The sequence below is a fragment of the Elephas maximus genome, chromosome 3 (genome assembly GCF_024166365.1).
Source record: "Elephas maximus indicus isolate mEleMax1 chromosome 3, mEleMax1 primary haplotype, whole genome shotgun sequence".
Lineage (NCBI taxonomy): Eukaryota > Metazoa > Chordata > Mammalia > Proboscidea > Elephantidae > Elephas > Elephas maximus.
Window position 1 is genome coordinate 213944823 of NC_064821.1, and position 13947 is coordinate 213958769.

The window sequence follows — 13947 nt, forward strand, 5'->3', positions numbered from 1 at the left end:
CTCAATAACAGAAAGACAAATAATCCAATTTAAAAAATGGGCAAAAGATGCAAACAAACACTTCACAAAAGAAAACATTCAGACAGCTAACATGTGAGGAAGTGCTCCCAATTGTTACCTGTTAGAGAAGCTGCAATGAGATACCATCTCACCCCAACGCTACTGGCATGAATTTAAAAAAAAGAAGAAGAAGAAGAACATAGCAAGTGTGGGAGTCACTGTGGTAAGATTGGAATTCTTTTGCACTGTTGGCGGGAATGTAAAATGGTATAACCACTATGGAAAACTGTATGGCACCTCCTTAAAAAGCTAGAAATGGAAATACCATATAATCCAGCAATCCCACTCCTAAGAATATATTCTAGAGAAATAAGAGCCTTCGCATGAGTAGACATATGCACACTCATGTGCATTTCACCATTATTCACAGTAGCAAAATATGGCAACAAAATAAGTTCTATTCAACTGATGAATGTATAAACCGTAGTACACATACACAGTGGAATACTGTGCAATAATAAAGAGCAACGATGAAGCCACAAAACCTCTCACAACATGGATGAATCTGGAGGGCATTATGCTGAGTGAAATAAGTCAATCACAAAAGGACAGAATACGGTATGAGACCACTATCATAAAAAACCATGCAGGGTTTACACAAAGAAAAAAACAAGCTTTGATGATTAAGAGGGAGGGGAAGGCTGGGGAGGGATGAGTAGACAAGTCATAACTTTGGTGAAAGGAAAGACAGCGCACAATATAGGAGAAGTCAGCACAGCTTGACAAAGGCGAATCCACAGAAGCTTCCTAGACACATTCAGACACCTTGAGGGCCGAGTACTGGGGCTGAGAGCTGGGGACCATGGTCTCGGGGAACATCTAGGTCAACTGGCATAGCAGTTCATAAAGAAAATGTTTTATATCCTACTTCAGTGAGTAGCATCTGGGGTCTTAAAAGCTTGAAAGCAGCGATCTAAAATACATCTATTGTTCCCATCACGTCGGAGCGAAGGAGAATGAAGAAAACCAAAAGCACAAAGGAATTATCAGTCCAAAGATCTTATGGACCACATGAACCACAGCCTCCACCAGCCTGAGCCCAGAAGAACTAGATGGTGCTCAGCTACCACCAGTGACCCCTCTGACAGGGATCACAACAGGGGTTTCCAGACAGAGCAGGATAAAAATGTAGAACAAGGTTTACATTCACAAAAGACCAGATTTAGTAGTCTGACAGAGACTGGAGGAACCCTGAAACTATGACTCCCAGACATCCTGCTAACTCAGAACTGAAGCCACTGCCCAAGTCCACCTTTCATCCAAAGATTGGACAGGCCTATAAAAACACACAGCAGCACACATGAGGAACATGCTTCTTCGTTCAATCAAGTATAGGAGACCCAATGGGCAACACATGCCCAAAAGCAAAGACGAGAAGGCAGGAAGGGCCAGACAACCTGGACAAATGGACTTGGGGAACTCAGGGTGTAAAGGGAAAGGAGGAATGTGCTGACACATTGCAGGCATTCAGTCAATGTTACAGTTTGTGTACAGATTTTTGAATGAGATGTTCAATGGCACATGTTTATGTTTCTGACCCCCAAAGACAAATAAAGATCGGATCTATAAGTATACTGATAATAAAAGGCAGTAATAATGAAAACTGAAAAAATAGTGTTCACCATAGTAAAATTAAATAAATCCAGTCCAGGTGTCCCCCCCGCCGCCAAAAAATCTAGTAAACATTTTCAGAAACATAAAGATGAATGGTCAGCATTATATAATAAAATGATACCATCTCATTTTTTTATGACTAGTGTTTGCTACTAAGAAAAAGGAGAAATGAAAATTATGTTTTTCATAGCAAGTTTCATTGCAAGCTGCAGTGTTTGGTAAATACTCAGATACCTGAGGCTGTTATCACAGACTGATAAAACCTTTATAGGTTAATAATATTTCATACTTTGTCTCTAAATTTAAAAAATACATATTTTAAAACATTTTCCAAGTTAGCCATTTATACTGGAATTAGGAAAATCATTAAAACTAGAAGGATGCTGGAACATATGGATAGCCATATGTAAAAGAATGGTGCAGCCAGTTTGAAAAACAGCCTGTCAGTTCCTCAAATGATTAAACATAAAGTGACTGTGTGACCCAGCATTTCCACTCTTAGGTATATACAGAGGAGAAATGAAAATACATATTCACACAGAAACTTGTACGTGAATGTTTATAGCATTATTCATAATAACCAAACAGTAGAAACAACTGAAATGTCCATCAACTGACAAATGAATAAAGAAAATGTGGTATATCCATGCAATGGAATATTGCTTAGCCATAAATAGGAGCGAAGTACCGACACGTGCTGCAACATGGATAAGCCTTGAAAACATTATGCTAAGTGAAAGAAGCCAGTCACAAGAGACCACATACTATATGAGTCCGTCCATATGAAACTCCAGAATAGGCATGTCTATAGAAAAAGCAAATTAGTGGTTTCATAGGGCTGGGGGAGGGCGGACAGGAGGGGATGGGGAAGTGATAGCTACAGGATATGGGGTTCTTGAGGTGATAAAGTATTCTAAAGTTGACTGTGGTGATGGTTGCGCATGTCAGTGAGTACACTAACTTCCGATGAATTGTGGGCTCTAAAAGCATGAAATGTATGGTATGTGGTTTATATCTCGGTAAAGTGTTTAAAAAATAACTGGAAAGATATGTACCAGTATTTATTGTAGTAGTTCTATCTAGGTAAAGATATTACGGGTAATTTTTCTACAATTTTCAGATTTCAACAATGAGTATATTACTTTTACAATCATAAAACTCTAGTATTTTTAAAAAGTCACCTTACAACTGTTTGAGACATTGAAAAAAAATTTTAAGGCCTTGGCACTATTTGGTCAAGGTTTTTGCCATCATCTTGCTATGATCCCCAACTTAAAACATACCCAAGTTACGAGATTTCGCACTTATTACCGTCTTTTTTTTTTATATCTTACCATTAGTAATATGTGTTACATACCGTGTTGCAGCATATAATTAGCTCATGTTATCATTCTCAGATGTTTATGTTTCTAACCCCCAAAGACAAATAAAGATCAGATTTATAAGTATGTTGTTGTTGTTAGGTGCCGTCGAGTCGGTTCTGACTCGTAGCGACCCTACACACAACAGAACAAAACACTGCCTGGTCCTGAGCCATCCTTACAATCTTTGTTATGCTTGAGCTCGTTGTTGCAGCCACTTGTCAATCCACCTTGATGAGGGCCTTCCTCTTTTCCGCTGACCCTGTACTCTGCCAAGCATGATGTCCTTCTCCAGGAACTGACCACTCCTGACAACATGTCCGAAGTATGTAAGACGCAGTCTCGCCATCCTTGCTTCTAAGGAGCATTCTGGTTGTACTCCTTCTAAGACAGATTTGTTCATTCTTTTGGCAGTCCATGGTATATTCAATATTCTTCGCCAACACCACAATTCAAAGGCATCAACTTTTCTTTGGTCTTCCTTATTCATTTTCCAGCTTTCACATGCATATGATGCGATTGAAAATACCATGGCTTGGGTCAGGCGCACTTTAGTCTTCAAGGTGCTATCTTTGCTCTTCAACACTTTAAAAAGGTCCTTTGCAGCAGATTTACCCAATGCGATGTGTCTTTTGATTTCTTGACTGTTGCTTCCATGGCTGTTGATTGTAGATCAGAGTAAAATGAAATCCTTGACAACTTCAATCTTTTCTCCGTTTATCATGACGTTGTTCATTGGTCCAGTTGTGAGGATTTTTGTTTTATGTTGAGGTGCAATCCATACTGACGCCTGTGGTCCTTGATCTTCCTTAGTAAGTGCTTCAAGTCCTCTTCACTTTCAGCAAGCAAGGTTGTGTCATCTGCATAACTCAGGTTGTTAATGAGTCTTCCTCCAATCCTGATGCCCTGTTCTTCTTCATGTAGTCCAGCTTCTCGGATTATTTGCTCAGCATACAGATTGAATAGGTATGGCGAAAGGATATAACCCTGACGCACACCTTTCCTGACTTTAAACCAATCAGTATCCCCTTGTTCTGTCCGAACAACTGTCTCTTGATCTATGTACAGGTTCCTCATGAGCACAGTTAAGTGTTCTGGAATTCCCATTCTTTGCAGTGTTATCCATAATTTGTTATGATCCACACAGTTGAATGCCTTTGCATAGTCAATGCAACACAGGTAAACTTCCTCTGGTATTCTCTGCTTTAAGCCAGGACCCATCGGACATCAGCAATGATATCTCTGGTTCCACACCCTCTTCTGAAACTGGCCTGAATTTCTGGCAGTTCCCTGTCAATATACTGCTGCAGCAGTTTTTGAATGATCTTCAGCAAAATTTTGCTTGCGTGTGATATTAATGATATTGTTCTATAGTTTCCACATTCAGTTAGATCACCTTTCTTGGGAATAGGCGTAAATATGGATCTCTTCCAGTCAGTTGGCCAGGAAGCTGTCTTCCATATTTCTTGGCATAGACGAGTGAGCACCTCCAGCACTGCATCTGTTTGCTGAAACATCTCAGTTGATATTCCATCAATTCCTGGAGCCTTGTTTTTCACCAATGCCTTCAGAGCAGCTTGGTCTTCTTCCTTCAGTACCATCAGTTCCTGATCATATGCCACCTCTTGAAATGGTTGAAAATGGACTAATTCTTTCTGGTATAATGACTCTGTGTATTCCTTCCATCTTCTTTTGATGGTTCCTGCATCATTTAATATTTTCCCCATAGAATCCTTCACTATTGCAACTCAAGGCTTGAATCTTCTCTTCAGTTTTGTCAGCTTGAGAAATGTTGAGCATGTTCTTCCCTTTTGGTTTTCCATCTCCAGCTCTTTGCACGTCATTATAATACTTTGTCTTCTCGAGCCGCCCTTTGAAATCCTGTGTTCAGTTCTTTTACTTCATCAAGTCTTCCTTTTGCTTTAGCTGCTCGACGTTCGAGAGCAAGTTTTAGAGTTTCCTCTGACATCCATCTTGGTCTTTTCCTTTTCTGTTTTTACAGTGACCTTTTGCTTTCTTCATGGATGATGTCCTTGATGTCATTCCACAACTCGTCTGGTCTTCGGTCACCAGTGTTCAATGCATCAAATCTATTCTTGAGGTGGTTTCTAAATTCAGGTGGGACATACTCAAAGTCATTTTTGGTTCTCGTGGGCTTGCTCAGATTTTCTTCAGTTTCAGCTTGAAATTGCATAGGAGCAATTGATGGTCTATTCCACAGTCGGCCCCTGGCCTTGTTCTGACTGATGATATGGAGCTTTTCCATTGTCTCTTTCCACAGATGTAGTCAATTTGATTTCTGTGTGTTCCATCTGGCGAGGTCCATGTGTATAGTCACCGTTTATGTTGGTGAAGGAAGGTATCTGCAATGAAGAAGTCGTTGGTCTTGCAAAATTCTATCATTCGATCTCCAGCATTGTTTCTATCACCAAGGGCGTATTTTCCAACTACTGACCCTTCTTCTTTATTTCCAACTTTTGCATTCCAATCACCAGTAATTATCAATGCATCTTGATTGCATGTTCGATCAATTTCAGACTGCAACAGCTGATAAAAATCTTCTCTTTCTTCATCTTTGGCCCTAGTGGTTGGTGCGTAAATTTGAATAACAGTCATATTAACTGGTCTTCCTTGTAGGCGTATGGATATTATCCTATCACTGACAGCATTGTACTTCAGGATAGATCTTGAAATGTTCTTTTTGACGATGAATGCAACACCATTCCTCTTCAAGGTGTCATTCCCAGCATAGTAGACATATGATTGTACAAGTCAAAATGTCCAATACCAGTCCATTTCAGCTCACTAATGCCCAGGATGTCGATGTTTATGTGTTCCATTTCATTTCTGACAATTCCCAATTTTCCTAGATTATTAATGGATGTTTGCAGCTGCTTCTTCTCATTTTGTGTCCTGCCACGTCAGCAAATGAAGGTCCAGAAAGCTTTACTCCGTCCACCTCATTAAGGTCAACTCTATTTTAAGGCGGCAGCTCTTCCCCAGTCATCTTCTGAGTGCCTTCCAACCTGGGGGCCTCATCTTCCAGCACTATATCAGACAATGTTCTGCTGCTATTCATAAGGTTTTCACTGGCTCATGCTTTTCAGAAGTAAACTGCCGGATCCTTCTTCCTAGTCTGTCTTAGTCTGGAAGCTCAGCTGAAACCTGTCCTCTTTGGGTGACCCTGCTGGTATCTGAATACCGATGGCATAGCTTCCAGCATCACAGCAACACACAAGCCCCCACAGTACGACAAACTGCCAGACACGTGGGGGTTCATAAGTATACTGATAATAAAAGGCAGTAATAATGAAAACTGAAAAAAAAAAAGTGGTATTTGACATGTCAGAAATGACTTATGACAAAGTTGTCGGAATGGAATTCCATCATAAGTTGGGGATTACCTGTATAACAAAGCCACATATACTTAGTAAATCGAAAGGCCACCTCTTGTGAAAATTTTGCTTGTCATTGTAGTGGATTAATTGTAGTAGGATTCAGTTATCATTGTTGGATATTTTTCAAAGCCCAATTTTCTGTATCCTAAATGATTATGCAGTTTGGTGTAGAATAATATATATATATATATATATATATATATAGTCTCAGTTTCGTAAGGGATAAGCTGTTTTGTTTTTTGCCAAAGCACTGAGAAAACAACTTTAGTGTTTTCATTGTAATCCTGTAAAAAATAGCCACATGTTAATCGTTGTGTTAGTCATATATATTAAAGCTATTGTTTTATAGTCCAAAAATACGTAAAAATCAGAATACAATTATTTTTTAAAAAGAAAATAACAGTATAGTCTGTATCATTGCTACTATACTTTATGGGCTTCTGACGTTAAGGGTGCACTGTTTCTATGGGTAGATTCAGATATGAAATGATAAAAGGAGGGTAAAAATTTTAAAGAATTCAAATTAGGCTCAGGGTATTCGTATATTTGGTGCTAGAGTCTGTGCTACCTCACTACCTTGGGAAACCAGCTTTCCCAAAACACTAACAAGTCAAAGTTGATCTGTCCTGAATTGGCCGTGGATGCTCATGGATATTTTTGGTTTGTGTATTTGGACTAACGTCAAATGGAGTGGATTGTGTCTTGGAAAAAATTCAGGCCTGTATGTGTAGGTTATTAGTAAGGGCATTGCTGTGAGCTCATATGGTGATAAGGCTGAAGTTGGAAGAGCTATAATTTGTGAAGATAACAGCTTCTTTATTACACATTTCTTCATTTATTAGATTATTTTTGTTATTGTTACGTTACCAAAAAAAAAAAAAAAACCAAACCCAGCACGATCGAGTCAATTCTGACTCATAGCGACCCTATAGGACAGAGTAAAACTGCCCTATAGAGTTTCTAAGGAGCGCCTGGCGGATTGGAACTGCCGACCCTTTGGTTAGCAGCTGTAGCACTTAACCACTATGCCACCAGGGTTTCCGTTAGGATAATAAAATCTTACAAGAGGCAGTAAGATGATAACTCCTTGAGTAAGGAGGAATTTTTTCTTTGTGCAGAGCATTACTTAACTGGGCTAAATACATTTTATGGATATCTTTTTTTTTTAACCTAGCTGTGTAACATTTCACAGTTACTAGTAAGTGGCAAAGTTTACTCTTAGAGGAATAGCAAACCCCATATTTTACATGCTTTGGGCACTTGACTGAATTTTAACTCCTCTTCTTCCATTAGGAATCTATATACTTAACACAGATTATAGAACAAGCAGACCATATGTTTTTCTGTCATCTTTTTTGAATACCTCTTCATTCAGATAATGAGATTTTCAGTTTTTCTACCAAAGCGAAACACTAGTTTTACGCCTCTTATCATGTAAAACATGCTACTATTTTTTTTCAGAGGAACAAAAACACTCAAATTAGTTCCAGTATTTAATGTAGATTTTATAGGATTTCTTGTATTATCAGGCATATTCTTCTGACAGTTTTGGTGATGGTGACAACTAGTTTATTTTAGTAAAAAAAAAAAAGGCAGTTGATATGGAGAATTTCTTGCCCAAAATAGTACTTTGCTATTTGTTTATGCATTAAGTTTTTATCTCAATGGATAATAAGTCCATCCTTTTACTATAAGTTTATGTGATCAGTTCCTTTTACATTATCTGGCCTCTTCTTATATAGGAATGACATCTTTATACAGTTACTTTTAATTGAGCACCTATAGTGTGCCGTATATGGTACCAAAAAGTGTAGTTGTGAAACCATATTAATTTAAAGAAGTCAGGATTATTTTTAGTATTTAGGCTAAATTTCTTTGAAGTTAATCACAGTGGCTATATTACATGAATAGGCGCCACTCAGTATTTTATTGAATTTTGGAAACCCAAAGTGAACCTGCAAAATCTGTAGCCAACAAACCTGCTTCTAATGACATCTTTATGCTTGTTATTGTTTCAACACCCCCCTTCCCCAGCACTCTCCCAAGTGTGGCCAAGTCAGAGAGAAGAAAATTGAGAATAGAATGTTACACTTACTGGACCAAAAGATACTTCCATATCACTGCTTGATCAACAATTCAACCCATTCACGGAATTTTAGAGCTGAGAGTTGACCTCGGAGGTCACTTACTATATTCTGATCCACTGAAGAATCCATCTTTGGTGACCCTGACAATGTCCGCTTATCCTCTGTTGAACTGCTTTTTCCACACTGCGTGTTCAGAGTTTGCAGTTGGAATAGCCACAGCCAGCTGTGTACCTTGGATCAAGTTACTTTGGTTTTGTGGACCTCATTTTCTCATTTTTAAAATGGTGATAATTATGGTACCTAACTCACAGAGCTATTACTTCAGTTAATTAACAGTAAAGGCAACCATTTATTAAGTGTTCTCAGTGTGGGTTTTCTAAATGCTTTATGGGTATTATCTCATTTTATCATAACATGTTATGTGTGATTAATGATTGAAGGATTGCATAAAATACCATCATATCTAACCACTTTACCCACATAAATATTGTTCACAGGGTGTGTCATTTGAACTTACTGTTTATGTATAAATAGTCAATTTGAAAGATAACATTGTAGATATAACTTGGAGTAAACAATTTCCTTCAGTGGTTTGAATATTGAAATTCTGTCAGTTGAATCATAAATTTTTATTATTTCTAATGTGATAATAATGCTTATGATAGTGCTTAGTTTTAAATAATATTAGGAAATAAATTGGCAATTAATAGGAATATTAATAGATAACTGTTAGAAAAGAAGGCAAGCTTAATAATTTGGTGGCAGAATTGCCATTAGCGGTACCATAGACAAAACATATTTTCTGCCTCTACCAGCCTAAATTGAAAGGAGCATCTGTCTATTTTCGCAAACGGCATAGAGTCCACAGTCTGATAGATGACACTCTAAGACATTTATTGATAATGTAGAACTTTTTAAAATTTAGCAAGTAGATTTTTAACAACAAAATTATAATAATTATATTACAAAATTTTATATTTTTATTGCATACCAAAGATTCATTATGTGATTCTTTTTAATTGATTCTCAGCTTTGACTAAAAGTGCTCGGCATTTGACTAAAATACGTATTTGATTCACCTCTTAATATCGTGATCATCTTGTCCACTGAAGCTCAGTGCTGTTGCCCAGTCCCCCTCCGACTTGTTAACTAGGTGCCCTCGAGTCGATGCCGACTTACGGCAGCCCCGGGCCCTCGGGCGGATGCCGACTTACGGCAGCCCCGGGCCCTCGGGCGGATGCCGACTTACGGCAGCCCCGGGCCCTCGGGCGGATGCCGACTTACGGCAACCCCATGTGTGTCAGGTTAGAACTGTGCTCTGTAGCGTTTTCAGTGGCTAGTTTTTCAGAAGTAGATCAACAGGCCTTTTTCTTCAGAGGCATCTCTGGGTGGATATGAAAGAGGAATTTAAAGAACCCTGGGGATAAAAACAAATGACAAATATCTGAAACCATTTCTTTTTCCATCTTTGTTGTTGTTTCCACTGTCCATTAATTGTTAAGTGAATACTCACTGCGACCCTATAGGACAGAACAGAACTGCCCCATAGGGTTTCCAAGGAGCAGCTGGTGGGTTTGAACTGCCAGCTTTTTAGTTAGCAGCCATAGCTCTTAAGCGCTGCGACACCAGGACTCCCATAAGTGAATACAGCAGTCGGAAATAGCCACAACCTATGGGATATTTAGGGAGATAGGTTCAGCTGCAGCTTATAGTAATTTGCCTATTTGTCATTCAAAAAACAATCACCAAGAACTTCCTCTGTGGCAGGTGTTAGGGATACATCAATGAATAAGCCACATTCTTTATCCTCAGGACTTTATGGTCCAAGCAGAATGTAAGCATTAAAAAAAAATAATTGCACCTAAATAAGATAACATCATTATTTTGTGGTTAGAACAAAATAAACGCAGTTCTACTATTTGTTTTCAGTATAATCCATTTAAGTAGCTAAGAGAAATACTTTAATATTTTTTTTTCTACTGAACACTGTTAACAAAAAGATACAGCAAAAGATGTAATTTTAATGATAACCACCTGTCATTAGTGCCACAAATAATTATAGCCCTAAGAACTCTTTAGAAGTCTGATTACTTACAAAAATGTTTATATAAATTTTTGCAAAATTTATACAAAATTCCGCTATGAGTTGGAATCAACTCGATGGCAGTGGGTTTGGGTTTTACATAAATTTTGGCAATATTTAAATAAAGCATTTGTGAAATTTTAACTTTTTCCAGTGTTTGCCATTATCATCAGTGATTGGTAACCAGGACAGAGATTTATAAAGAATGTCATTGTTGTTGGGTACCGTCGAGTTGGTTCAGGCTCATAGTGACCCTGTGTACAACAGAACAAAACTCTGCCTGGTCCTGTGCCATCCTCACAGTCATTGTTGTGCTTGAGCCCATTTTTGCAGCCATTGTGTCAGTCCATCTTATTGAGGGTCTTCCTTTTTTTTGCTGACCCTCTACCAAGCACGGTATCCTTCTCCAGGGGTTGGTCCTTCATGGCAACATGTCCAAAGTATGTCAGACACAGTCTCTCCATCCTCACTTCTGAGAAGCATTCTGGTTGTCCTTCCAAGACAGATTTGTTTGTTCTTTTGACAGTCCATGGTATATTCAACATTCTTTGCCAACACCATAATTCAAAGGCATCAATTCTTGCGTGGTCTTCCTTATTTATTGTCAGCTTTCACATGCGTATGAGGCGGTTGAAAGTGGCTTGGGTCAGGCACACCTTAGTCCTTAAAGTGACATCTTTGCTTTTTAACACTTTAAAGAGGTCTTTTGTGGCAGACTTGCCCAAAGGAAAGCATCTTTTGATTTCCTGACTGCTGTTTCCATGGGTGTTGATTGTGGAGCCAAGTAAAATGAAATCCTTGACAACTTCAGTCTTTTCTCTGTTTATCACAGTGTTGCTTGTTGGTCCAGTTGTGAGGATCTTTGCTTTCTTTATGTTGAGGTGTAATCCATACTGAAAGCTGTAGTCTTTGATCTTCATCAATCAGTGCTTCAAGTCCTCTTTACTGTCATCTGCATATCGCAGGTTGTTAAATACTTTTTATAGATTATCGTATACGGTAATCCTCAATGATATTTTAGTGTTCCCCTGACCCAAAGGAAGGTCGCCAAAGTTCTCATGAGATCAAAGTATTGCTAGCCAAGTGACAAGGAAGTTCTTTCGTAAAGCTTATATAACAGTTCACTATTTGTTTTCAATAGGAATATGATGAGGAATGGGCTAAGAAAATTCAGAGTGAAAAGTTTCGCTGGCATAACTCTCAGTGGCTGGAGATGGTGGAGAGTCGTCAGATGGATGAAAGCGAGCAGTACTTATATGGGGATGATCGAATTGAGCCATACATACATGAAGGAGATATTCTTGAAAGACCTGACCTTTTCTACAACTCAGGTAAGATGATAACCAAAGCAAAAACAATGAATTTGTGTGCTATAAATAGGGATTTTGGTCTGCCAACCTTGCTCATTTCTAAGTTTTCTAAGAGCTTCTTGTAGTAAATTAATGGTCTTCTAGTAATGATTTCAGATGTAACACCTATACATACCAAGCAAACCTATTAACTCACCATTATTTTTTTCCAATTTAGTCTTTGATATGATCTCCATAAAAAAGGGAATAGCTGGGAAAATGAATTGCTCTTAGAAGTTTATTACTTTCCAGATAATAAAACTTAAACCGACATCTTCAACATTTTGGCTTCTATTAGAAAATGTTATATTTATTTTTTTCTCTTCTTCATTTATTAAGTTTATAACTTATTAATTTGTTTTCCAATATATTTAATCTTAACAGTTTAGTTTTATCATGATTTTGCTACTAAACTTTATCTCATGACTGTTAGAAAGATTTAGATACTTTATAGCGCCAGTTTTTTCTTTCTAAACTCAGCAGGGTTTTCAACATAAAAGTTAATTTTTACCTGTATAATGTTATTTACTCTGTCATACTGCCTTTTTCCAGGGATGGGTTTGGCACAAAGATTGGCAAATTTTTGCATATTCTGACTTTTAATGCATTGCACTGTTGCCAATATTATCATTACTTTATTGAAGTCGTTTAATTGAGGAAAGGAAGGAAAGAATTTCTAATTAAAATCTATAGCAGTTTTGAAATAGAAAGCGTTAAAGTAATTATCATATATTATTAGTGCTTACCTTATGCTTTTTTCCTACTATGTATTCATTAATGTGTTTTCATAATTGTGGATTGTACAGATATTGCCCATAAACACTATTATTTTTAAGCTAGTAGGAAATATATGTTTATATCTGATATAGGTACTTGAATCATGGAAAATTGTTGCCGTATTTTTAAAATTAAATAGATTTCTTCCTAACTGAGCTTTCTAGTAGTTATGAAATACTGCTTTGTGTTTCAGACCAGATGGCATAGATCATTAATTTCAACCAAACAGAGTGTTTTAGTACAGTAACGGCAAGCAGCTGCTCCTTACATATTCAGATATTTTTGAGGTAAAAGGATGTACAGTGTATCCGATGTGAATTCTGTGGTTAATAGGAAGCAGAATATTGTTAGAATCAATTTTCCTGCTTTGAAGATTGATAGCTGCCTTCCGGTGTGAGCCATTCATTAGTGCCATAACCACGTGGACGATTAACCACCTCAGTGTTCAACTTCGTTGTTTTACTACAGTTAGAATTTTAGAAGAGATTTCTGAAAAGTTATACCACATTTCCAAAATCAATTCTGATAAAATGAACCTCTTAAAATGAAAACCATAAATATTTTTCTGTGAGACATTATAATTAAAATATATAACTAAAATGCTTTTGTGGAAAAATTTTATGTTTTCATATGCCAAAATTTAGAAACATCTGTATCAGATGGAAAAACAATAACAGTAAGCATTTGGCTGGGTGATCAGATATTTTCATGTTTTGTTTATTTTTTATACCTCTAGCCTAATGATGCAATAGACATTTGACAGTGGAAATTACATAGTATGAGTTTAAGGATCTAGTTTCCATAATTTTTTTAGTTTATGAATTATTTTACCAAGTTCATTTTCCATGAAGAATGATTCATTTCATCTACTAAATGAATCTCTGTAACATCTCCTGTATATTCTGTGGCATCCAGATAACATCAGCCTCTTTAGTGTGTGTGTTTGAGTCTTCAGAAACGTTAGATAAATTTGTAATACTGAATACGTGTCTGAATCCTTGAGTCATCTTCTTCAAGTGTCCTTACGAAACTGTAGGCTACTTCCGGTAAAAGCAGTGTTAGTAGCTTTTCAGCACAGTGGTTAGACTAAGTACCCCGTTGTTCCCTGGGTCTTTAACTTTAAAATAAAATAGCATTTGATACTTCCTACTCATTAGAATCATTTTCAAACTATTAAAACATCAGAATGTTTCTGCTTTTCTCTTGCCTTTTTTTTTA

General features: G+C 37.4%; 1 protein-coding gene across 3 annotated transcripts in view; it reads left to right on the forward strand.

The window, feature by feature from the left end:
• The window catches only part of KIFAP3 (kinesin associated protein 3), a 267451-nt gene that overhangs the window by 198044 nt on the left and 55460 nt on the right, over nt 1-13947 (forward strand). For all 3 annotated transcript variants that reach the window (XM_049881269.1, XM_049881271.1, XM_049881270.1), the window contains exon 18: nt 11745-11934. In XM_049881269.1, coding sequence (XP_049737226.1) covers nt 11745-11934 — 190 coding nt within the window. The remainder of the gene's footprint in view (nt 1-11744; nt 11935-13947) is intronic.